Below are 22,717 nucleotides of genomic sequence, written 5' to 3'. Positions count from 1 at the left end.
ATGTTTCCAAGCCTCAAAACTGCAGGAATTGTCAGAGCCGCAGTCTCTCTCTCTCTCTCTCATGTAGAACCATCACATGTTGTATATGATTCCAAAGCTCTGAGCAGTCAATTTCGAGGAATTTCGCTTCACGGTCAGCCCATCAGAAGAAAACGAATTTAGCAGCAGTGATTGGGAGAAGAGGATCTCATTCAGGAAATTGGAGGGTCCTCGCATGACCATGTTTGAAGGAGAGCGACGCTTTCCCCTGCGGAGTATCTAGGCTCCTCTTGCCCTGCCGCGTGTCGCGGCTAATGAGCTCTCAACCAACCGCAATAGTGATCCACCGTTCGGGTGTCTCGTTGGATGCCCCCTTCATCTCCCTCTGCCCTCGTTGTGACTCCACTTGAACAACCCCAGCGAGTTGGGCCAGCAAATAACATCTCCGCCATCAGACCAGCGAGCACGACGAGCCCCATCGTCCCTCTTCCACGGCCAAACCAAACCCAGGGCCGAGAACGAGAGATCTGCAGCCTTCACCTGCGCGAACTCATCCATCTTTTCTTCCATCTCAAACCCCATTCCTTCAACCTACCGACTCTTATTCGATCTTTCCCGTCTTCACATCTTGAATTTTTGACTGTGGTTGCTGTTGGAGCGTTGTTGAGAACGGTTGTCCCGTGCCACATTCTTTTATCTGCTTTCGGCCACCCTCGTTCCCAATACGGTCCATCCGCCTCAGTCCGTCCGCGCATCTCCCCTTTCCGTCGATTCGGTTCGAAGGAGCAAAACGGTGCACTTCAATCACCATCGTCGAGATCTATTACCTCTGTCGTTATTGGAGTTGTCGTGTTCGGTGGAGGAGTTTTCAGGAGCGTTGGACAGTGCCGCGATACGGACGGATTGATCAGGATCACCAGTGCTCAAAAACTGGGGGTTGACCTGCCTGGCAATCCATCGCCTCAGGCCGAGCCTTTCATTCTGAAGCTCTTGGCTTTTGAAAAGCTACCTTGACCTTCTTCGCTACCCGACGCTGGCATGGCGCCGCCAGAGTGTATGCAAACCGTCATACCCCATCTGGTCATTGCTAACCTCCTGCGTAGTCTTTGATCATCAGCTTTTTCGGCGTTGTGTTCAGTGTCCTCCAGACCCGCCTAGCTGTCCTGCATGTGGCCCTGATGAGACTTGTTCATTAAATGCTCAGTCATGCGATTCGTGCGCATCAACAACCTGTGTCAAAATCGGCTCTCTCCCCGGTCAAGCAGCTCCAAAAAAATCTACGCCAATCGGTCCCATTGTTGGCGGCGTCGTAGGAGGTGTTGTGGTTCTTATCGTTGCCATCTATTTGTTCTATCGATTCCGTATCCGCAAAAAACGGCGAGTTGAGACTTGGGATCCTCCAGAAAAAAGAGATCAATCTACACTCCGCCGGTCCGATCGTCGATCGGCCAGGTCTGCTCATTCTATTGCTTCGACGGTGCTTACACGAGCCTCCAACGTCATTCAAATCGCCTACATTCCGGGAGTTACAGTTCGATCACCACCCGAATCCCCTGGACTTTTGGTGCCGCCTGTTCCTTCAATTCCTGGCAGCGCCGCTTCTAACTCGGCCAACTCTACCCCTGAGCTAGAGCAACACTTCTTTATGCCCAAAGATCTGCGAGATTCAACTTGGTCGGACGCTTCTTCCGTGGATCCCCGAATAAGTATCGCACCTAGCCTGGCTCGAGAAAGCGTGGCTACAACAATCTATCGAAGTGACGCTACCGTTCCGCAAATCCCGGCACAACATGCATTACGGGCCCAAGCGAATATTGTGAGTGTAAAGTCGGGCTCAAATACCCCAGGAAGCTCCTCAACACCCAGTTCGAGAACTCCGCAAATTCCCCAGGTTCCCAAACTTGGCGGCAGCAATAGTTCGATTGTGGCAAGGAATGTTACTGCACGACCTATCGAGGTAAAGAAAGTTAGCTCGGGAACCAAAATCCCTACTCTCGCCAATCTTGCCAAGGAAGGAGCCCAGAAAAGCACCCCTCAAGCAACATCTGAAAAGAGTACTCCTATTTTCGATGACGAAAAGGAAGTGGTGGCTTCATCTACTACTCCTACTACTACTACAACACGCAGCACAGTCATGGAAGGACCCCTTGTCTCTCCTCTTACGATACCAAATCCGCCTTTTACTGCCAATCATTCCGCCAGATCCTCGTCTGTGAGCGCTATTCTGCCACCTGACACGCTGAAAGTGTCAAGTGGTCCAACTCACAGACATACCAACAGCAATGCTCTGAACGTCATGATTGAAGATGCTATCAACCGTGCTAGAGACCCTCAGCATATGGGCGTGACCAGCACCACCAGTCGCCCAGAGTTGGTAAAACAAGATTCAGGGCCTTTTTCAGATGCAAATGAGATTAAGGAAAATAAATCTTGATGTAAAATTATATTTCTTTCTGCGGAGGAATACCCGGCAGTGTGCCATGAGGATATTTGATGATTTGTCTGGTTTGGATTAGGGTGAATTGGATATCAAACCTAGCGCTGACATTTTGGTGCATACCGCAAATAAAAGCATTTCGAACAGCCCTGAACATCAAAGTCTTTGCTTGTGTTCTTGTCAGCGGAGGTGCTGTACAATGTAAATCCAGAGTGCAGCAGATCGGGCTGCTTATAAATTCACTTGAACATTTCGGTCTTAGCGCTTAACGCGTTCCTTTCGGAGACGCGTTCGATTACCCTGTTGTCTGCACATTTCATAACTTCGAGGACGCCACCTACCATTCTCGTCACTGACAAACCAGCGGTATGGGTATCAAGATGGCAGAGTCCTCGTCGCCGCCAGCGGCATCGACTACACAAGATGAGGATATTCCTTTGCCCGATGCACCACCAGCAAGTGGAGATCAGGGGCCTGACGGCGATACCGGCCTGGACAATTCAAATCAGAGAGCTGTCCCACTCGAAGATCTCTTTGTTGATGACGACGACGATTCAGAGGATATTCTCGAAGAATCGAGCGCAGCCAATATACCCTCTTCACCCCCGCAGAATGCGCGCAGCTCGCCAGTAGAGACGGCTTCCACGACTCAGCAGGAATCATATTCAGATCCCCACCTAATGCTACAATTCTACTCCCGTCTATTTCCCTTTCGATCGCTTTTCCAATGGCTCAATCACTCTCCCAAGCCTGGTCCCGACTTCAGCAATCGAGAGTTCGCGCTGACCCTGCCAAATGATGCCTACCTTCGTTATCAATCATATCCTACCGCAGACACGCTTCGAAAGGACATCTTGCGTCACAATCCATCCCGTTTCGAGATTGGTCCAGTCTACACCACCAACCCAAGAGATCGGAAGACACTCAGAAAGAGCTCCATGTTCCGACCTCTAAGCAAGGAAATCGTATTCGATATCGACTTGACGGATTACGATGATATACGAACGTGCTGTGAGAAAGCAAACATCTGCTCCAAATGCTGGACGTTTGCAACAATGGCCATTAAAGTGGTTGATGTTGCTTTACGAGAAGACTTTGGCTTTGAGCACATCATCTGGATCTATTCTGGACGTCGTGGTGTCCACGCATGGATTAGTGACAAAGAGGCTAGGGAATTAGATGATGACAAGCGCAAAGCCGTTACCGGATACTTCGAAGTCCTAAAAGGAGGAGTTCAGAGTGGAAAGAGGGTCAACCTCAAACGACCTCTTCACCCTCACATCGTTCGAAGTCTCGACATATTGAAGCCGTACTTTCAGCAGGTCTTGGTCGACCAAGAGCCATTCTTGTCACAAGCGGGACAAGATCGGCTCCTCCAGTTACTACCAGACAGGGCCCTGAATGAAGCATTAATTAAGAAGTGGGCGAGTAGCCCAAACCGACCGAGCACACGAAAATGGGCCGATATCGATTCCATGGCAGAAACCGGCGTCAGCAAGACTCTCGATCCGAAAGCTTTGATCCAAGCAAAACAGGACATAGTGCTCGAATATACCTATCCCAGACTTGATGTGGAAGTCGGAAAGAAAAGAATCCATCTTCTGAAAAGTCCCTTTGTCGTGCACCCCGGCACAGGAAGAGTTTGCGTACCCATTACAGCTGGAGGTAACATGAAGCGCGCGGAGTCATTTGACCCATTGAGAGTACCAAAGGTCAATCAACTTCTCCGAGAAGTTGATCAATTTGGCAGTGCTGCAGACGAAGAGCAGTCGAATGGATATGTCGAGGAGGGCGTAACAATGAGAAAACTGAATGATTGGGAAAAGACGAGTCTCAAGCCTTTTGTCGAATTATTTGACGGATTTGTAAAATCATTACTCAAGAGTGAAACGGTTCGAGTCAAACGAGAAAGAGATGACAGTGGAATGACAGGAGCTGACGGTATGGAATTTTGAGCGACAATGATCACAGTACTGCCGTCAAATACCAGGCGTTTCGGTTGGTTGGTTGCATGACTTGGGACTGCCTGGAGTCGGTCTAGTACGTGGGCCATATCCAGTCTCCTCCCAAACACCAGCACCTGCAGCTTCTCGATAAACAATTTGGAAGATCACAATGATGCTTTAGAATTTCCAGAGCTGGGGTCGTCCAATTTCAGAACTCGTCTCGCGTTGCCGCCCATGAAGTCGGCAACAACTGCATTCCTCAGGCCATTTCCTTGGTCCATCAAATGTTTGCCAACACTCTCCACGCAAGCTTTCCATGATAGTTGTGGAAAATTTGTTCCAAACATGACCTTTTTGCGACCTGTCGTATTGGCAAAGGTGATCAGCTCCGAGGGGTAATATTTGGGGAGGTACGCGCTGGTGTCAATGTACACGTTCTCATGCTTCCACGCCACCCCCACCATCTCGGCCGTCCATGGATAACCGATGTGACCACATATTATCTTCAGCTGGGGAAACTTTAGTGCAATGGTGTCGATGTAGGGAATCGGTCGTCCTGTTTCACTTGGACAAAGTGGACCCGTGTGTCCAACTTGTGTACAGAAAGGAACATCGAGCTCGATGCACTTTACGTATAAGGGCCAATAGTGGGCATCCATGGGCGGTAAATTCCATAGCCAGGGGACGACCCGTAGACCTTTGAAGCCCTCCTTGACGACATAATGTTCGAGTTCTTTGACGGCACTGACTGGATCGAGGAGGTCTACCGATGCAAGCCCAAAGATTCGAGTGGGATAGGCTCGTGTATACTCGGCGACTTCCTCGTTAGAGAAGATGATCTGGCTCGGTCGGCGCCATGATGCTAGACAGATCTGAGATACGCCGGCTGCGTCCATCATGGCGACCAATTCTTTTGGGGTGGGCCGACGAGATGTAAGCGCGGGTTCGACATGGCTTTGACGGAAGAGACGTTCGACTTCTGGGATTGGCTTCTACCAGGAAAAGGTCAGACCATCGTTTGAGAGAAGGCCAGTGAAAACATCGTTTTGCAGCTTGCCTCACTCAAGGTCAAGTGTTGCGATTGTTGTACGGGATCAAGGTCAAATACTACTTACCCCTCCAATAGGGTTTGCCCACGCATCAACGATAGGAAAGTTCATCTTTGCCGCCATTCCTCGAACCAGGTGAGCACCGTTCCATAAAGGTCCTGACCCTGGAACACATGTCAAGGGAAGTCCAGCTTTAAGTTCAAGCGATTCCTTCTACGCCGAGGGAGGATGGCTGCTGTCAAAGTGCCTCGGCTGCAACTACAAGGCTGCGCTTTTCCACTTTCGACAAGGCTGACGTTGGCGGCTCCGCGGAGCAGAAAACGCCCCGCAGGTCCGCATCGACTACTTCCTTTGTCATACCCACCTAACTTTCGATCAGAAAGTTATTAAAATTGTACACATTGTTGCCTAATGCGATAGAACCATATTTGAGAAGCTCCTGGGAGACCTCAAATCTGCAGCTCTTCACCCACCTCACTCTCAGCTCGTCTTGATGGCTGGCTCTTCCACCACAGACAAAGTCCATTCCCCCTCTACATAACAATTCGCCAAACCTCGCGCGGCATTCTTCGCTGCCGCTGGTAGGAGGGCTACTCTCAACTTGGCGTTTACCCATTGAATCCCGGGTGATGGCGGAATCATCAAACCCACCTCCCAGAGCTGGGAATACTGTCCAGGTAATTTTTGGAAAATTCGAATACACAACCTAAGCCGGCAGAAATTGACTCTCGATCAGGCTTGCGACCTATGTCGTCTGAAGAAGAGAAAATGCGACTTAAAGGCTTCGGGCGGACGATGTTCAGCGTGCGAAAAGTCCAAATCTGTTTGCCAAATCACTCATGTGACGAAACCGCGAGAGAAGCGGAAAAAGTTTTTCGCCTGAGTTTTTTTTTGTTTGCAATTGAAATTGAAGCTGACAGGGTGCAGAGTACGAATGGAGAACCTAGAGGACCGATTGCGCAGTCTCGAAGACCTCATCAAAAGTTCCGTCGTTGCAAACGCCTCGCAGCCTCAACGTCAAGAGCAGCTGGATGCAATGACACCGTCCTCGCTGCCTTCTAGCACGTCATCTACACAGCCAATTCGATCCATGTCCGACTCGCTTCTGACGGATACAGTCTCAAATGGAAGCACCTCCGCTCCCAATGCTCTGATGCAGAGTCTTGGATCGGACCAATTGCAAAACCCCGTGACTAATGATCCACCATCTGTCACCAGAAAATATCCCCAAGTGCCACCAGAGATATCTCAGTTATGGATTTCTAATGGAACCACGCAGTTTGACATGTCAGTGTCAGCGCCCAATATGATCGACGTCGACCTTCGGCCTCAAGTGAAACTTAATGGTGATAAAAAGTGCTCTTTGCCACCGGTACACGGTGGACTGTTTCTGCTTCAAGAGTTCTTGGTGGATTTCAACACCGCCATTCCTCTCTTCGACGCCGCCGCCATCAGCACGTTATTTCAAGACTGTTACCAGGGCAGAGCAGATGGTACGGTCATCTCATGGGTTGCACTGAAAGTTGTCCTAGGAATTGCACATCGCCTGCGTGCTATGAGTCCATTAGGGGTCGGTCAGGATATGGAAAATGCCACAATCTACCTAGAAGAATCCCTGTCAGAAGTTCCTACGCTTCTCCATCTGCGATCTACTCCACTTCTTGCTCAATGTCTCTTGGGAATAGCCATTATCATATCAACATCCTCGCACCCTCAACCAGCTGCCTTGTATGTGTCGATGGCATTGCGGGTGGTCCAAGATCTTCATGTCAATGAACCCCGGAGGTTTAATCTGGTTCCTCCAGGAGATACACTTCAACTGCAACGAGTCTTTTGGATCGCATATTTCATGGACTCAGACATGAGTCTGAGAGCGGGGGCGCCTACCGTCCCTAAGCCCTAGACTTATCAATGTCCAGTTACCAGCATATGACCCGTCAGATATAGCAGGTGAAATTGCTGCTGCAAATGGCGAGTTCCAAGTTAACACCTTCCGTCTGCGCGTGGAGCTAGCTTTGCTCCAAGCTGAATTCATGGAGCAAGTTCTGGCACCACTGACCCTTGGAAAGCCTGAATACTCTGATGACATGCAGCTTCAGGCGTTGGCCGCCAAGTTGGGGGATTGGCGACGAAATTGGTTGTTTGAGCTGAACGTTGACAACCTGCACAACCATTTACATAGGTCCGACCTGGTGCACGTTATAGCTCTTGAATCGACCTATTTCTCAACGGCATTCGCCTTTCACGCTCATCTTTCACCCACAAGCAAGGCACGGAGGAACCCGTTCGCAGCCGATGGGCTGACGGAGGGAATCTCCAAACGAAAGGCGCAGCTGTTACATGGAGATGCACGAAGGTTCATCGATTTCATGAAATTGATCCCCGGCGATAATATCGGATACACCCGGTAAGTCTCTGATCTCTTCCAAGGCAATAAACCTCCTGTTTGCAATTACTCAACTTGAGGCTACAGGTTGAATCTGGAAACGATTATTTCCTCCCTGGCAGTCGTTCTTGCACACATCATTTTCGACGCCCGCGACGAAAGCGCCGAGCCCGACTTCGACGTGGCGAGATTCGTGTTACAAGTTTTGCATCGGTTGTGTAACCTTAGTACGGATGACGGACTGGTCGCAGCCCAGAATGCTTGTGTTGATCTTTACTTGCGAGCGGAGCGAGAAGTACAAAAACGGGGTCACTTTCGCCGTTGACATTACGGCCAATTTGAGCAGATATCCAGACAGGAGAGAGACCGATTATGAGGTTCGTTGAACTGGGAGCTTGTTACTGCGGTATTGTGTGAGAAAAAGGGGCTTGGACCTGCTGTTTGGCCAGACACTGATTGTCAGGTGGTCCAAAAGTTAGGAACTGCTGTGACTTAGCCCGATTCCATTCGATTCGTGTTTGAGTTTGCACAGCTCGACTGGAAGAAACGATAGGGGACAGATTCCCTAAAGGTTCCCTCTTCCAGCAACTATGTCGGCGAATTCGACTGGTGTAGTCCGCAATATCTTTGTCCACTCGGATTACCAGAAGCGACTCGTCCCCTCTAAAGCATTGGAGTGGATTGAGCTGCTCTAGTGAGATGCAATTATATCTAGACTTGCTATCCATCATGGAGGGCTGGCAGTCTTGAAGGGAGTTACCTTGGTATTTGTCACTGAGGCGCTCGTCCTGGGCATGAATAGGCTACTTGTATGACAGAGTTAATGAACATCTGTAAGGAATTACAGCCGCCGCGTTCATGAAGGTTTCAGCAGTGGTTGGTTCACACAGTCTCTGGCACCGTCCCAATGTTCCTACTGGTAGAGTGAATACATAAAATATTTTTCTTTCTTTTTTCTTCATGTCGTGAATTAAAAAATTCTTGGTAGCCTTGCCAACTAAATTAGGAAATAGCCGGGGTAAATTAGCTTGCCCCGCAATTCTAGGTTTGGATTCAAAACCTCATCAGACATTCCCTTCTCTCCTGTTTATCCATAGTCAACATTATAATGCTCTCGATGCAGCAGAAAGACACATGGTCAGGACTTACGACATCGATTGATACACCTTGATCACTGTGACCTCATGTCGTCGAGACCACTGTCCACAAACTCACAGTTGAAAGGAAAAGGCAAGCATGTGACCACCGCATGCCTGGGCTGTAGGAAAAGAAAAATTAAATGTGATGGTGTTGCTCCGAGATGCTCCAATTGCATCCTCTATGGCCAAGAGTGTGTCTTCCGGCATGACATGGACAAACGAAAAGTTGCTCCCAAGGGGAGATTGCTTGCTTTGACCGCATATTGCCGGGAGCTGGAATCCCTCCTTACCGCCAATGGTATTCCTCTTCCGGAAGCACCTCCGATGCACTCCCAGGACATCTATGAAAATGCGAAATCTACGACCGGCCAGTTTAAGGATGTCCTCCAACAACAGGGCCCGTTCCCTAGCAAGAGTCAGACAGAATTCCAACCAAGCGAATGGCCAGGTGAGCTCCTCCATAGTCGCACAGAGCCTAACTGAATCAGTCTCAGATCATGGAGGCCGTAACGGTCAGACTTCTCCTTTCTTAGAAAATGGAGCCGGAATCGATGATGACTACTTCTATTCGGGGTCATCGCCTGAACAACCCATGATTGACAACCCCAACCCCAATACACAGCCAGATCCTCTCGTCGATCAGCTATCAGGAAGGATGGGCTCCCTACAAATAGCAGAAGATGGCCAGCTCCGCTGGTTTGGTGCGACTTCAAATCTCCACATCCTTCACAATGGCCCTCTTTCTCTATCCCGATCCAAGTTCCGCTCTCCTTCCAAAGAAGGCGCAGATCTACTACATGGTGCAGGTGTCGGTCATACAGTCGATGGTGCTCTCGAAGATCATCTCCTGAAGCTTTATTTCTGTTGGGAAGACCCTAGTATCCATGTTGTCGAAGAGTCGATCTTCTGGCGCGAACGAAAAAAAGTCAGGACCGAGGGTAAATCTAGTACATTATATTCTGAGGTATTAACGAATGCAATGTAAGCATCCACCAGCAACAACAGCCCCCCCTTCTCCTTTTTTCCTCATATTACTCACTGGTTTAATTTTCGTCTCCAGCTGTTCTGTCGGCGCGACTTTGACGTCGAGGCAATGCCCCGGTCTTCCGGATCCGTTGCCAGACTTCTTTGGAACTAGAGCGAAGTTATTACTCGATCTCGAGATGGATGCACCTACCTTGTCAACAGTGCAGTCATTGGTCATACTCAGTGCCACGGATGCAGCCCTCACAAGAGACGCTCGTGGCTGGCTCGACAGCGGTATGGCGTTCAGATTCTCCCGTCGCCCTAGGGATCGTGCTTATATTCAACTCACAGGGGCAGCTGTCAGGCTTGCGGTCGATTTAGGGCTCCACCTTGATCCTGAACCATACGTTCAAGCGGGTATCATTTCATCGGAAGAAGGAATGATTCGGAAAGTTATCTGGGGCGGGGTGTTCGTGCATGATAGGTACCTACCCTATCGTGGCATTGCCGCGGCGGGATCACTGATTATTTTCAGAATGTGGAGCCTGTACGTTGGCAGGCCGGTCGGGATCGATGACAAGAATATCACCGTGCGATTCTCTATACCAGGAAATGGCACGGAACGTGTGCAAAAGTGTTGGTCGCCCTACATCGACGACAACGAGGGCCTAGACCTACCACTTGTGGCAGACTGCATCGACGAGCTGAGCATTTGGAATGTGAAGCTCTGCGCCCATATGACGGATATACGCGAAGTTCTGTAAGTATTGTTTGATTTCGACAGGATCAAGTGACTGACACATGTTAGTTATTCTGATGGTATCACAGATCCGAAGGGCGTGAGAGAGTTGTATGATTTTGCCACTCAGATGTACTCTAAATTGTCAACATGGCGTGAGACATTGCCGATGAGCTTGGTGATCAACGGCCTTGACAACAATTGCTTTTACCTACCGCACGTCCTACAACTCCAGTGAGTGAGAACCGCTGTTCCCGGAGATCTCACAGTTGACATCCTCTAGTATGCAATATCATTGTGTTATCATTATCACCACTCGCCCGTTTTTTGCTTCCGCAAAGACATTGCCCGACATTACTGTCACTGAGCTCGCAATGATTCGCAAAGCATGTACAGATTCGGCAAATTCGATCGCAAGATTGGTCCATTTATATCGCCGTCTATACGGTCTCAGGAGAATCAACGTTCAGGCAGTCCATCTTATTTTCACGGCCACATTGGTTCACGTATTTACAGCCTGTGGAGCATTGGATCAAAGTCGAAGTGAGAATGCCTGGAAGAACTTGGAAATATGTTGCCAGGCGCTCAGTGAAATGGGCTTGGTGTTCAAAAATGCTGCAAGAGCACTTGAAGTCGTCATGGGTATTAAGAGCGACCTCTTGAGACGGTCTAAATCCAATGCAAAGCGACAAAATCCTTGGAATGAGGCCCAGGAACCAGGGAACGTCTCGACTAAAAAGCGCCGGCCAACAGATGCATCGAGCGAGTTCCGAGACGTCAGCCATGCAACTCAAAATCAAGACAGCTCAGCATTCGATCCAACCTTCTCAGAGCCAGACCAAGCTTTCAATTTCTTCGATACATCTTACGATGACTTCTCGCTTGACACACTGTTTTGGATGGGGTTTAACACATTGGAGCTTCCTCATTTTCCTCCCCAAGATCCATGATATAATCAATTCCCGGCCTTGCTGGAATTGCTCTCTGCGCCCGTCGACATTCTCCCTGATCAGTCAGATCTGTACTCTTACATCTGACCTGCATGCAGTCCCCCGGTGACAAGAATATCACTACCCGTGGTATATGCAGCTGCATCACTGAGACATCCCGCCACTGCCTTGAGGTCAACCCTGTCCCCTATACGCTGCAGTGGAGCCGCTGATTGGAAGACTGAAAATAGTTCTGGGTTCGTGACTGCCAAACCTTTGGTCATTTCTGTTGCGATATACCCCGGAGAAATGGAGTTCACTCGAATTCCAAGAGGACCTAGCTCGACCGAAAGTTGCTGGCATAAAGATTTCACGGCGCCTTTCGAAGCTCCATATATTGAAAGCCTTTGAGACGGCAATGCAGCTCGAGCTGCGATTGATGCAATCATGACAATGCTCCCGCCTGTCTTCTGAGCTCGCATTTGTTTGGCGGCTAGTTGGACGCTCAAGAAAGTGCCCATGACCTATCAGGCTGTCAGCAGGCCATTCGAGACAGGATCAACTCCATTCACTAGGAGCATTCTGACATACATTTACCTCCAGCACCCTGGCTCCATCGTCCCAAGTAGTCTCTAAGAATGGCTTATCATGCACTATTCCTGCCGCAGTGACACTACAACACTTGGCAAGAGAGTACTTCTGACACGGAAGTTGGGCATACCAATTGTCTATTCGACCAAAGTCCTTCACAACGGATTCAAAACTGCTGGTCAGACCGTTTACGTCTGTGACACTCGTCCTGGATATTGTGGGGGTCACCAGCCGATACACAAAATGCCACCTGGGAGGGGTCGACATGTTCATACCTATAATATTTGGCACGAACTCCAAGCTCACTCTCAAGCTCAAAAAATGCCTCGGATGGCTTTTCCAGAACATCAAGAACTGCCACGTCGCTCCCAAGTTCTGCTGCTCCCCGGGCCAAAGCAAGTCCAATACCTCTTGCTCCCCCTGCATGATCAGCGGCTCGTCACCTCTGTGGGGGAAGACTTTCTGATACCAGTAACAACAGTTACTCTGCCTTTCAAGGATAATAGATCCTGGATCGATCTCGTCTTGTACAATTCCTCAGTGTCTGCTCCGATTTGAGTTCCTGGTGCCTTATTCGATGTCGAAGAAGTGCCAGATTTCCCGACCGCAGAATTATTCATGGCTCGGGGGAGTCCAATTGCCCGCGTGACGACATAATTGGGTCTCACAAGGTTGGCAACTCGCCTTGAACCAAGTTGCAAAGCCAGTGCCGGTCTGTTGAACAGGTGCTTTGCATACATTGTCAACTCGCAAACCTTAAAACCTCTGGACGAAAATAGCTGTCTTGTACATAAATTCGGCTGCCGGCTCAGTTACATATCGAACACGTCGGCAACGAGCTCAGATTGCGGGGGAGCCCCGTGGAGAAGGGCACAGCCGTTTAGAACGAGGGAGACGTTTCCCACGGGATTCAAGTGCCGTTGAGTGGAGATCAAGGTTGGAATCGCTTAAGCTCGCTCGCGAAGACCACCAGGTCTCACTCAACCTTTTGACACTCTGGGTACTCAACGTTACCTATCCGTGGCCATACCAAGCCGTCTGCATTACTGTACTGTACTATAGACGTCGCTGATATTTTGGGAAGATTTCTCTATCACGACGGCTGTGTACGGAAGACTAATACATCTTAGGTCCGAAGTGCATTCCCACTCTCTCAAAACGCATTCTCTAGATCTACACATACTTTATATCAAAGCACGAAATTTTTGCCACCCCAAAGCGGGTATTGCTCTTAATTTATCCACCAGACCCTCGGTCTTCCTCAAACGCCATGAAGACAAGGCAAGAAACAAGACAAGATATGTGAGTCTACTCGTCGTCCGGAGCCATCTATAAATCGTGTTCCAGACCCAAAATTTTGAACCGCCAGTGAATGTCAATACGCCCCAGCGAGGAATCAGCGCCTCCTTCCAATATGTCGAGGCGTAACCGGGCCAGGAAGCTGCATTGCGTCCGAATTCATTAATGTACCAATTCGAGCAACCAGCCGCGAACACCGAACCTTTCAATTGATCGTGAATACTGTTGACCCATTGGTTTTCGGATGTGGCTTTGACCTCAATGACTGAAGCTCGACGATCAATGATTGGCGCAATCATTGTCCTGGCAATGTACTCAACTTGCACTTCGCATGCGAAGAGGGCTGAATTATGCGCCGGAAAAGTATTGGGACCAAATCTGCACGGATCGATCAATATACATCCCCACAGATGGGGTCCCCAAAAAGCCAGGTAATCACTTACAGAATGGCGAAATTGGGAAAGTTATGAACGTAGGAGCCCATATAAGCTTGAGCACCGCGATTCTCTTTCCATTGTTGCGACAAAGTCATTCCATGTTTACCCACGACTTCCATGGGGGTTAGAAATTGTTGGACCTGGAATCCCGTCGCCAGTACGACGAGATCAAATTCTGTCTTGTCACCACCATCGGAAATGATGCCCGTCTCATCAATGGCTTGAATGCCCTCTGGAACGACTTCAAGATTCGGACTGTGCAGGGCCTCGAGGTAGTTGGGGTCAAAAATTCGACGTTTACATCCTTGAGTAAAGCATCCATGTCAGTCACACCATTTTTTCGGGGAAGAGAGAGAATTATGCTACTGCCCACCTAACGGAAAATCCGGAACCAAGAAATGATGATATTTCTTCGGCGAAGTGGCATAAATGTACTTCTTCGCATGGTCCTCGACGTTCGCTCTCTTCTTCGTCGCAATAGCTCCTGGCATATAAGTTGAGACTAAATCGTCGTTTTGAAGAAACAGCATGAGCCGATTATACCGTTCCCATAAGGGTAAATAGCGAAAACACCATTTCTCAACGTTTGTGAAGTGTCTATTCGGTCGTTCATGATACCATTGAGGACTTCGAGCATACTGCTTCACAAAAGCAGCCTTTTTCACGACGGCAGGGACAACTTGAGCGGCACTGCAGCCATTTCCAATAATGGCCATTCGTCTTCCATGGTAGTCGTATCCATGGTTCCACCTGGCTGTGTGGAACATTTCCCCCTTGAAAGTTTCCATCCCAGGGAACTTTACCTCGCGGGGATATGAAATGCCACCAACAGCTGAGACGAAGATGGTCGCAGAGCGAATATACTCGATCTTTGTTCGGAGATCTCTGAATTGCACGTCCCAGGCGGAAGTGTCGTTGTTCCACTTTGCACCCAGGCATTCGATCTCAAATTGCATATGTTTGCGCAAGTCGTATTTGTCGACGGTGGCTTCCATGTCTATCAACAGATACTTAGCAGGGAAAGGGGCCTCTTGATCTGAGTGAATACTTGGTACTAACAATCCAAAATTTCCGGACCATCACACAGTTCTTTCGACCAGTTGGGATTCAAGTTGAATGAAAACGAATACAAAATCGTGGGTACATCACAGCCTCTGCCAGTGACGTGGTTAATTTCAATGTGTCTCGATCAATGCCAACAGATTACTCACACCCCCGGATAAGTATTGGTTCTCCATGTTCCTCCGACTCCATCGAGCTTCTCATATATCTGCCTCTCGATTAGCATTAAGACGAAGATATTCCTGGTCTTGTCCCCTTCATCAAATTGAACATACTGTGAAATCATGGAACCCAAGCTTATGCTTCAACGTGTGTGCAAGGGCAATGCCGGACGGGCCCGCTCCGATCACAATGACTTCAGGATTCCTCATATTGGAAAGAAACTGATATTGCAGGAGAGATACCGAGAAGCTAAAGAGAAAATTGCGGTTACTTCCATTCTTATTCTTATTCCAGATAGTCCCAGGTGTTTTTATGCCGTGGGTCTAGCATTTGTCGCTTCGCGCAGGATATCCTCCGCGTTTCCCAACTTCCGGACTCTAGTCCAGGTGGAAATGGAGTCCCCCGGGATTCGAAACCCGGTCAGCTCGCTCACAACATGCGGGGGTGGAATTGGCGAAATGCAATGGCCGGCCAATCAATTGAGATGCAGTGGGACCTTTTGTTCCTGTTTCCAGTCCGTTTCCCCTTCGCCTTCTGTGGGGTATATACCCGAGATAACTCTCGAGGGGACTTGCAGGCTGAGATACTTTTATTACCATCCATGGTCTCACGTCGGGGAGATATCTCTTCTCGAGGTCTCTATCATTACCCCCCCTGACACACCGTCCCAACATTGTCCAAGCCTACTTTCTGTTGGTGTTTCAAAATGTTCCTCAAAAATGTCCAAGGTAGAACCCTCTACCGGATCATGAGCACGTGCTGTGCCATGGTAAGTAACTGTCCATCCTCATGGCAACTGTCATGACCACCGACTGACTGGGTAATGCTAGTCATTCTGCATGTACGGCTACGACGCCGGAGTTCTGGGAGGCGTTCAAACCACGGAGCCATTCCTTGATGCCATGGGCCATCCCACGGGCACCTATGTGATCCCCATGATTGCCTCCTCCTACACATTGGCAGCAGCCGTGTGTTCTCTTGCCGTCACAATGCTTGGAATGCCCCTTGGCCGACGAGGCTGCATTCTCATGGGCGACGCCTTCGTGATCGTCGGAGCAAGTCTGCAAGCCTCGGCCTGGTCGGTTCCGCAGATCATCATCGGTCGAGTCCTGTGCGGGTTTGGAATTGGATTCATCTCATGCACTGTCCCCACATACATGGCGGAAATGAGCATCGACTCGAAAGAACGAGGTCCAGAAGTAGCAGTTCAATGCGTCTGGCTTATATCTGGCGTCGCGCTGGCTTATTGGGTGGACTTTGGCTTTACGAGGATGATGAACCAAGTATCCTGGCGATTTCCCATTGCGTTCCAGGCGTTCTTTGCCACAGTGTCTATTGTTGGAATGTTCTTCTTACCAGATACGCCAAGATGGTATTACGCCAAAGGACGGCACGACGAGGGTGATGCAATCGTTATGCGTCTCCATGCTCGACCTCGCGATGACTCCCGAGTTCAGGCTATGAGAGAGGAGATTCTGGCATCGATCAAGTTGGAAGATGAGGATGAGCATAAATTCAACCCTCTCGATTTGATCTGGGATAGAAGTGATTTGAGAGCCGGTCGCCGGATCCGGATTTCATTCATGATTCTCTCGCTTCAGCAGATGATGGGTACCACACGCGTCCAAACTATACGAGACAGCGATGTGAAACTAACATAACTGTCCAGGAATCAATCTCTCCGTCTACTATTCGACAGTCATCTTCGCACAAGTCGGGCTATCTGCCTTTCTCTCTCAACTGCTCGCCGCAGTCATGAACACGGGATTTGCCGCGGGCACATATTTCCTGCCCAACACGATTGAACGAGCCGGCCGCCGTGGTGTTTTGATCTGGTCGGCCGTCATTTTGACAGTCTGCATGCTGGTTTTCGTCATTATGATCGGTCTCCCGACTCAAACGCTCGCAACTCAATGGACAGCTGTCGCTTTTGTCATTATTTACAACTTTGTCTTCGGATATGGCTGGATGTAAGTTCTCTCAAACCTTGGCTTGGTCTTATACTTCCTCTGATACAGCCCCCGGTTCCTCTTCTGGCCAAGAATTCTTCGCGAAATTATACATCTCGTGTAACTTCACGACGTGAGAGCCGTTGAGATAAAATCCTACATATCGTCTCGCTTAGGGCCTCTTTGATCTGGCTTTCAATCCTCCTCTTTCGCTCCTCCTCCTCTATGCCGTACCAAATCGCTGACATGAATCTGCAGAGGTGTTCCTTGGTTATACGGCCCTGAAGTAAGCGTTCATCTATCCATCCTAAAGTCGAGATGCCGAAGAAAAGTCGGGCGATGTGATATACTGATTCTGACTCTTTTTTTTTTTTTTTCCAGATCGCTCCCCTCAAACTTCGCCATTTAGGAGGTGCGGCAGGTGCATTTGGCGAATGGCTCTTCAGCTTCATCACTGTTTTTGCCGGTGGAATTGCCTTGCAGAATGTGGGCTGGAAGATTTGGATCTGGATGCTACTATCTTGTGCCGTGGCTGTTCCGTTTGTCTACTTCTTGTGTCCTGAGGTAACGCACCCCGCCCTTGGCGCCTTCAAGAAGAAATAAGAAGGAGATTTGCTAATGAGCCTTGTGATCATAGACAACGGGTAAAACGTTGGAAGAAGTCGATTTGATTTTCGCAAAGCCTGAAGTTCGCGACTCGGCGCTGGCAGCAAGAATGATCCACGACCATCAGGTGGAGAGGGAGAAGACGCAGGTTATTGAGTATGAAGAGAGAGAAAAGGTTTGATTTCCTGGGGCTGGAGGTGATCTTGATTCCTGATGTGGAAAAGGGGAACCCAAAAAGGGGGTGTGAGGTTGAGATTGACTGGTGGTGACTGCTTTGACAGTAAGACTATAAGACGCACTCTTCTGCATGGATAGAAGCAGACCATTTGGGAGCCACTTTGATCTTCCGGATCGTCTGGCATAGAATGAATATCCAATCTAGATCTGTCATCCTGCCTTAAATTGGCCATTCAAAAATTCACGAAAAATATTCAAGCTTTAGATCTGGACAATGAGAGTTATCAAGGTCATCACAGTCAGGATCGTGAAGCAACCACACAGGAAAGTCAACTCGGTGGGTTCCTTTTTGCATAGACTGTATGGACCTCCTGGGAAAGGCTGAAAAAAAAAAAAAAAAAAAAAAAACTATAAAGGAACTCAATGGACTCCAAGACTTTCTACTTACTCAGGTCTGTTGTAGCCTCTGTTCTCCTCACTTTCTTGCCTGCCCGTGCACTCTCTTATGCTTGTCTCGGACCCTGTGGTATGGCATGCCTCTTTACATAATCCATATTCGTAGCAACCCACTACAGTATTGCTGTCTCATCGTCCGCAAAGTGGCAGCAGATCACCACATCACAGCGAGCGAACCGCGTCGTTGTCATACGGTCCGGCTTTGGATCGATGTGACACAAGACGATTTTATCAGAAAGGGCCGCAGCTTGCCGATATCATTGCAGGAACCACGGAATGTGACCTTGGGATGCTTCAGAAGTTTCCGCTGCAGCAAAGCGTGCGAGTTTGCTGCTGATGCCGGCGATGGCAATGTAAAAGGACATTATGAGAAGGAATTTGGAGGTAGATCCTCATTTTCTAGGCGGGAAGAGTGTTCGGGCGTAAATGTCTTGAAAAGGCAAGGCATAATTCTATTTGACGAGCGCTTTGCAGCCTTGCAGCACCGCCGTGTGTGGCATGATTTGTGGTTGTACAGGTATCTTGGAGTATTGCGTCTGGGTATGGGTAAAGATGTTCCTCTGCCTCAAACGCAAGTAGAATGATCAATCATCTCGATCGTCATCTCGTACATGTGGAGGTAGAACTGGCGGACAAGCTTTGGCGCAAACGCAGCCTTGCTACTGTGCAACTGCAACTTTGCGCCAGGCCCCAAATGCCAGAACCGACGATTTGGGCTGATAGGAGGGAGATTCTCACCGGAGCTAGAGGAGGCAGATTTTATGCGCTATTTGAAGGGATGTCGCCAGAGCAGTGTCTTCGATCAATTAATTTTTTAGTCTTCCCTGATGACCAGTTACCCAGTTACAAAGGGCAGCACGGGTAATGGTAAGGGTTGGCATAACCAAAACGCCCTGTGATGCAGTTTAGACCGCCATTCTCACCTGAAGTGGGTATCTTCTCCACTTACGGCAGCCGCTTAGCCGACGGATGAGACAATCGACACGGATATACGACAAGGGACATATCAGACGTCGGTCATTGGTTCTTAATTCTTCTATCTTTGCCGTCTAACTTTGAAAATTCGAAACCTATTGACCTCTCTCTTCTCGCTACTCGATCTGGGCAAAAGGGCCAAGTATGAGCCTTTCCAACAAATCCGTCCAAGCCACTCGCTCTCGTATACTCAGTGCCGCTGGTCTCGTAACTTTTTGCTGCGGGGATCATGAATGGGTCGCACACCGACAATCAGCGCTGGTCCCAACAGTCTGACCAACAACATCAACAACCACATCGACGTCGAACAGTGTCGCACGAAGACCTAGATGACGTCCCAGAACGTCTATTTCTAAGCCGTACGCGGTCCCAGGAATTCAGCATCGTCGAGAGCATTGCGGTCCAGGAAGTGCCCCCAGATGACTCGAGATCTGTGTCCGCCTCAGAAGATGGTGGTGACGAGGGTGATGGCGCGACGACGACGATATGGCCGCGGCGCGTCAGGTATTTGGTCTTGCTGTGCGCGTTTCTCACGAGTCTGAGTTTCGGTGTTACGCAGGTCCCGTTGGTGTATGTCTTCAGACTGATGACTTGTGATGCTTACTATGAAGAACATCCTTCTCAAGGGCCAAATTTGACCTCATCTTCATCCCCAACGCCACTCCCAGCAAGAGCACAGGCGGGAGCAATCAATCTCTTATATGCCTTAACTCAAGATACAGTGTTCTCCACGAATCCCCAGATCATCCCCAGCGAACGTGATCGCTGCTCGATCCACGCGATTGAAACATCCACGGCCCTGTCGGTGTCGCTTCTTGGTGCCAGTACCACGGTTTTTGGTCTCCTTAACCTGTTCCTAACCGGGGCCCTAATCAAACGTATCGGGGTCAAACCCACACTGCTCATCCAAGTCTTCTTCCCCGCTCTGCGGCTTCTAGTGCAGAATGTCGGCGTCGAAGTCTGGAGCAATGCCGGCATTATCATCATTCAATGCTCACAGATCGTCAGTATCATCGGCGGCCCAAGCGGGTATTTACTCGTACTCAATGCATTCATCACCGAAGTCATGGAACATGAAGGCCGGACCGCCGCCCTGGGCCGGTTAACGGGAGCCATGATGTTTGGATCGGCATTAGGGTTCCTGCTAGGCGGCGCCGTGGCGGAAGCCTTCGGAATCAAGGCTCCTTTCCGCTTGACCTTGATCTTGTTCCTCAGCGCGTGCGTGTATGTGGCTGTCTTTCTCCCACATATTCCACCTGCTCAAGTCAAGACAGATGATGAAGGATCCATGAGTGAGAGCAATAAGAAGAACAAAACAAAGATGGTTATCGGGAATTTCTTCGGTCCGTTGGCTGTATTTGCACCGAGGAAATTCATCGCAGGAAACGGTGCTGTGAGTACGGAATACGGTGCCCATCTGCTGGCATGGGGAGTATTTCTGGGCATTTTGGCGACTGGTGAGTATTCCTTTCTGTAAAAAAGGGGAGATGGTGAAGATTGGAACTGAGTAACTAACCAGGCTATCTCCCAACCCTCCTCCAACTATACTCGACTGACGTCTTTGGTTTCGGAACCAAGGAAAACGGCTGGTTGATCTTCATGTACTCAATGCTCAGGGGCGTTTTCTTGACGTTTGCATTTCCGAAGCTCATTTCACTGGGAAGGAAATGGACAATCAAGAAAGAGAAAGCTTCCACGTCTGGAGCGGGTGGAGAAGCTGGAGATTCAGCCTCGTCTGAGCGACAGCCATTACTTCCACCGCAAACACATCAGGCAACCAGAGCAGAGAATGCGGATGCGTATGCCAATGATAACACGGACAAAGATAGAGCCAAGGACAACAACCAAGGACGCCCACAACTCAAGAACGAAACGTTCACTTTCGACTTGACATACACAAGAGTATCGTTAGTCGCCGACGGCCTGCTCACCTTGCTCTGCTCATTCATCCATGAAGGCAACCAGATGTATCTTGTCGCTGCCATTTTACCATTTGCTGCTGGCACGGGGTCGGCGTCGAAAGGAACGATTCTCCAAATGGTCGGCAGTTCTGCAAGTAGTGATGAACGAACTGACGCTTTGGCTGGGGTTAGTCTCGTTGAGAATATGGCGAGATTGTCGACGAGTAAGTGCGCTTCCTTTCGCTTTTGGTTGGTTCGGCACTTTTCAACGCTTTCTCGACTTTCGAGCACTCAATTCTCCCCTAGTTTGATGGGATCGGACCTCTTCGTTACAAACCAAGTCAAGTTGGATTTTAGGCGTGCTGACATCTACGATGAAACTTAGCTTTTGTATTCGGCGTGATCTTCGCTGCTTTCGCCAGCATTGGGAGACCAGAGCTAGTTTTCACCTGCAATGCTGTAAGAACCCTTTTTTCCACTTCTCCTTTCTTATATACCAAAGCCCTTCTTTGCAATTCACGTACTCACTAACCTTTTCTCTAGGCCGTTGCACTAATAGGCTTCGGCGTGCTCCTGTTTGCTCGATTTCCGCCAGAAGGAAGTATTCCATTCGACAAGGCTAAAGACGTATCCAGGTCTACATCGTGATGCTTCGCTTCGCTTTATTAGTAGCTGACGTCTTCCAGGACGGGACAGCTGTTAGCTTGGGATTTGAATAGTCAAGCTCAGAGACGACAGGAGCTGGGTATGTAGAAAAACAGGACCATGACCTAGATATTTCCACAATTTATATCGTTTTTCGTTAAGCTTCTCAACAAACTTGTGTGGCAGCGCTTCCCCCTCTCCGATTCTCTTTCTTGTACTTGGACACATGTAGCATCCCTTCCTTTCGCACTCCTACTATCAAGAGTTAAGATGTATTTCCGACCATGTCAGCCTCGTCAGCTTCATGCGGGTTTTTATTCTCTTCATTCCGATGCCCTTTCGAGATATATCTTCAAGATCTCACCTGCGTTCGGCCGAAATTCTATCGGTTCTCCTATTTTGAAGCCTTGTCGTTATATAAAAAAGAACAAGCCGGACTTCACCAGTCTTCCCTTCTCAACGACTTTCTATCCTTTGAAGATATAGGAGTAAAAAGAGACTTCGAAGCATCGTACCTTCCTGCCCTGATCTTACCTTTCAACCTGTCCATATATCTCTCTATCTCTATCATAAGTCACACTCATAATTATCCGCTGCCCTACCGTCATGGCTCGCACGCACTCTCAGCTCCTCGCCACAAGCCAAAAATTCCTGCAGACATACAACGCCTGGACCGTACCTTCGATCCTCTCCATCCGGTCCTCAGCCTGCATTCACCGCACCGGTCCTTTCTCTATGTCTAATCTAGATAGAAATAATACTGACTTCGCCGAATTTGTCGGCCTTTACTGCCGGTATTCCGAAACTTCACACTCACTGTGATGGACGACAACGAAACCATCGTAGATGTGGGGAAAAGAAAGGTCATGCGGGGACAGATGGTGGTC

General features: G+C 49.2%; 9 protein-coding genes across 9 annotated transcripts; 6 read left to right on the top strand and 3 right to left on the bottom strand.

Moving 5' to 3' along the window:
• Positions 1-1,017: 1,017 nt before the first annotated feature.
• Z518_09943 (uncharacterized protein) lies at positions 1,018-2,413 on the top strand (the record flags this gene model as incomplete). The annotated part of the gene is made up of 2 exons (XM_013412560.1): positions 1,018-1,033; positions 1,083-2,413. 2 exons carry the CDS (start codon positions 1,018-1,020, stop codon positions 2,411-2,413), a joined length of 1,347 nt encoding a protein of 448 aa, XP_013268014.1.
• Positions 2,414-2,784: 371 nt separating this feature from the next.
• Positions 2,785-4,371, top strand: Z518_09942 (uncharacterized protein; the record flags this gene model as incomplete). Its single annotated transcript, XM_013412559.1, has 1 exon — positions 2,785-4,371. The coding sequence occupies one exon, from the start codon at positions 2,785-2,787 to the stop codon at positions 4,369-4,371; it is 1,587 nt and encodes a 528-aa protein (XP_013268013.1).
• A 155-nt stretch (positions 4,372-4,526) lies between these two features.
• Positions 4,527-5,522, bottom strand: Z518_09941 (uncharacterized protein; the record flags this gene model as incomplete). Its single annotated transcript, XM_013412558.1, has 2 exons — positions 4,527-5,354; positions 5,478-5,522. 2 exons carry the CDS (start codon positions 5,520-5,522, stop codon positions 4,527-4,529), a joined length of 873 nt encoding a protein of 290 aa, XP_013268012.1.
• An 823-nt stretch (positions 5,523-6,345) lies between these two features.
• Z518_09940 (uncharacterized protein) lies at positions 6,346-8,122 on the top strand (the record flags this gene model as incomplete). The annotated part of the gene is made up of 3 exons (XM_013412557.1): positions 6,346-7,276; positions 7,338-7,818; positions 7,885-8,122. The coding sequence occupies 3 exons, from the start codon at positions 6,346-6,348 to the stop codon at positions 8,120-8,122; spliced, it is 1,650 nt and encodes a 549-aa protein (XP_013268011.1).
• A 1,024-nt stretch (positions 8,123-9,146) lies between these two features.
• Z518_09939 (uncharacterized protein) lies at positions 9,147-11,591 on the top strand (the record flags this gene model as incomplete). The annotated part of the gene is made up of 7 exons (XM_013412556.1): positions 9,147-9,384; positions 9,431-9,917; positions 9,997-10,196; positions 10,254-10,386; positions 10,438-10,662; positions 10,711-10,875; positions 10,925-11,591. 7 exons carry the CDS (start codon positions 9,147-9,149, stop codon positions 11,589-11,591), a joined length of 2,115 nt encoding a protein of 704 aa, XP_013268010.1.
• A 77-nt stretch (positions 11,592-11,668) lies between these two features.
• Positions 11,669-12,901, bottom strand: Z518_09938 (uncharacterized protein; the record flags this gene model as incomplete). The annotated part of the gene is made up of 5 exons (XM_013412555.1): positions 11,669-12,094; positions 12,162-12,243; positions 12,292-12,369; positions 12,437-12,581; positions 12,631-12,901. The coding sequence occupies 5 exons, from the start codon at positions 12,899-12,901 to the stop codon at positions 11,669-11,671; spliced, it is 1,002 nt and encodes a 333-aa protein (XP_013268009.1).
• A 444-nt stretch (positions 12,902-13,345) lies between these two features.
• On the bottom strand, positions 13,346-15,330 carry Z518_09937 (uncharacterized protein; the record flags this gene model as incomplete). The annotated part of the gene is made up of 6 exons (XM_013412554.1): positions 13,346-13,838; positions 13,904-14,201; positions 14,271-14,894; positions 14,957-15,051; positions 15,109-15,167; positions 15,235-15,330. 6 exons carry the CDS (start codon positions 15,328-15,330, stop codon positions 13,346-13,348), a joined length of 1,665 nt encoding a protein of 554 aa, XP_013268008.1.
• Positions 15,331-15,869: 539 nt separating this feature from the next.
• Z518_09936 (uncharacterized protein) lies at positions 15,870-17,673 on the top strand (the record flags this gene model as incomplete). The annotated part of the gene is made up of 5 exons (XM_013412553.1): positions 15,870-15,890; positions 15,952-16,732; positions 16,791-17,091; positions 17,329-17,356; positions 17,452-17,673. 5 exons carry the CDS (start codon positions 15,870-15,872, stop codon positions 17,671-17,673), a joined length of 1,353 nt encoding a protein of 450 aa, XP_013268007.1.
• A 1,840-nt stretch (positions 17,674-19,513) lies between these two features.
• Z518_09935 (uncharacterized protein) lies at positions 19,514-21,938 on the top strand (the record flags this gene model as incomplete). The annotated part of the gene is made up of 5 exons (XM_013412552.1): positions 19,514-20,741; positions 20,804-21,409; positions 21,571-21,644; positions 21,729-21,820; positions 21,872-21,938. The coding sequence occupies 5 exons, from the start codon at positions 19,514-19,516 to the stop codon at positions 21,936-21,938; spliced, it is 2,067 nt and encodes a 688-aa protein (XP_013268006.1).
• Positions 21,939-22,717: the final 779 nt, after the last annotated feature.

The sequence above is a fragment of the Rhinocladiella mackenziei genome (assembly GCF_000835555.1).
Source record: "Rhinocladiella mackenziei CBS 650.93 unplaced genomic scaffold supercont1.8, whole genome shotgun sequence".
In the NCBI taxonomy this organism is placed as follows: Eukaryota; Fungi; Ascomycota; class Eurotiomycetes; order Chaetothyriales; family Herpotrichiellaceae; genus Rhinocladiella; species Rhinocladiella mackenziei.
The sequence above is the reverse complement of the archived record's forward strand: the minus strand, read 5'-3'. Positions and strand labels throughout refer to the sequence as shown.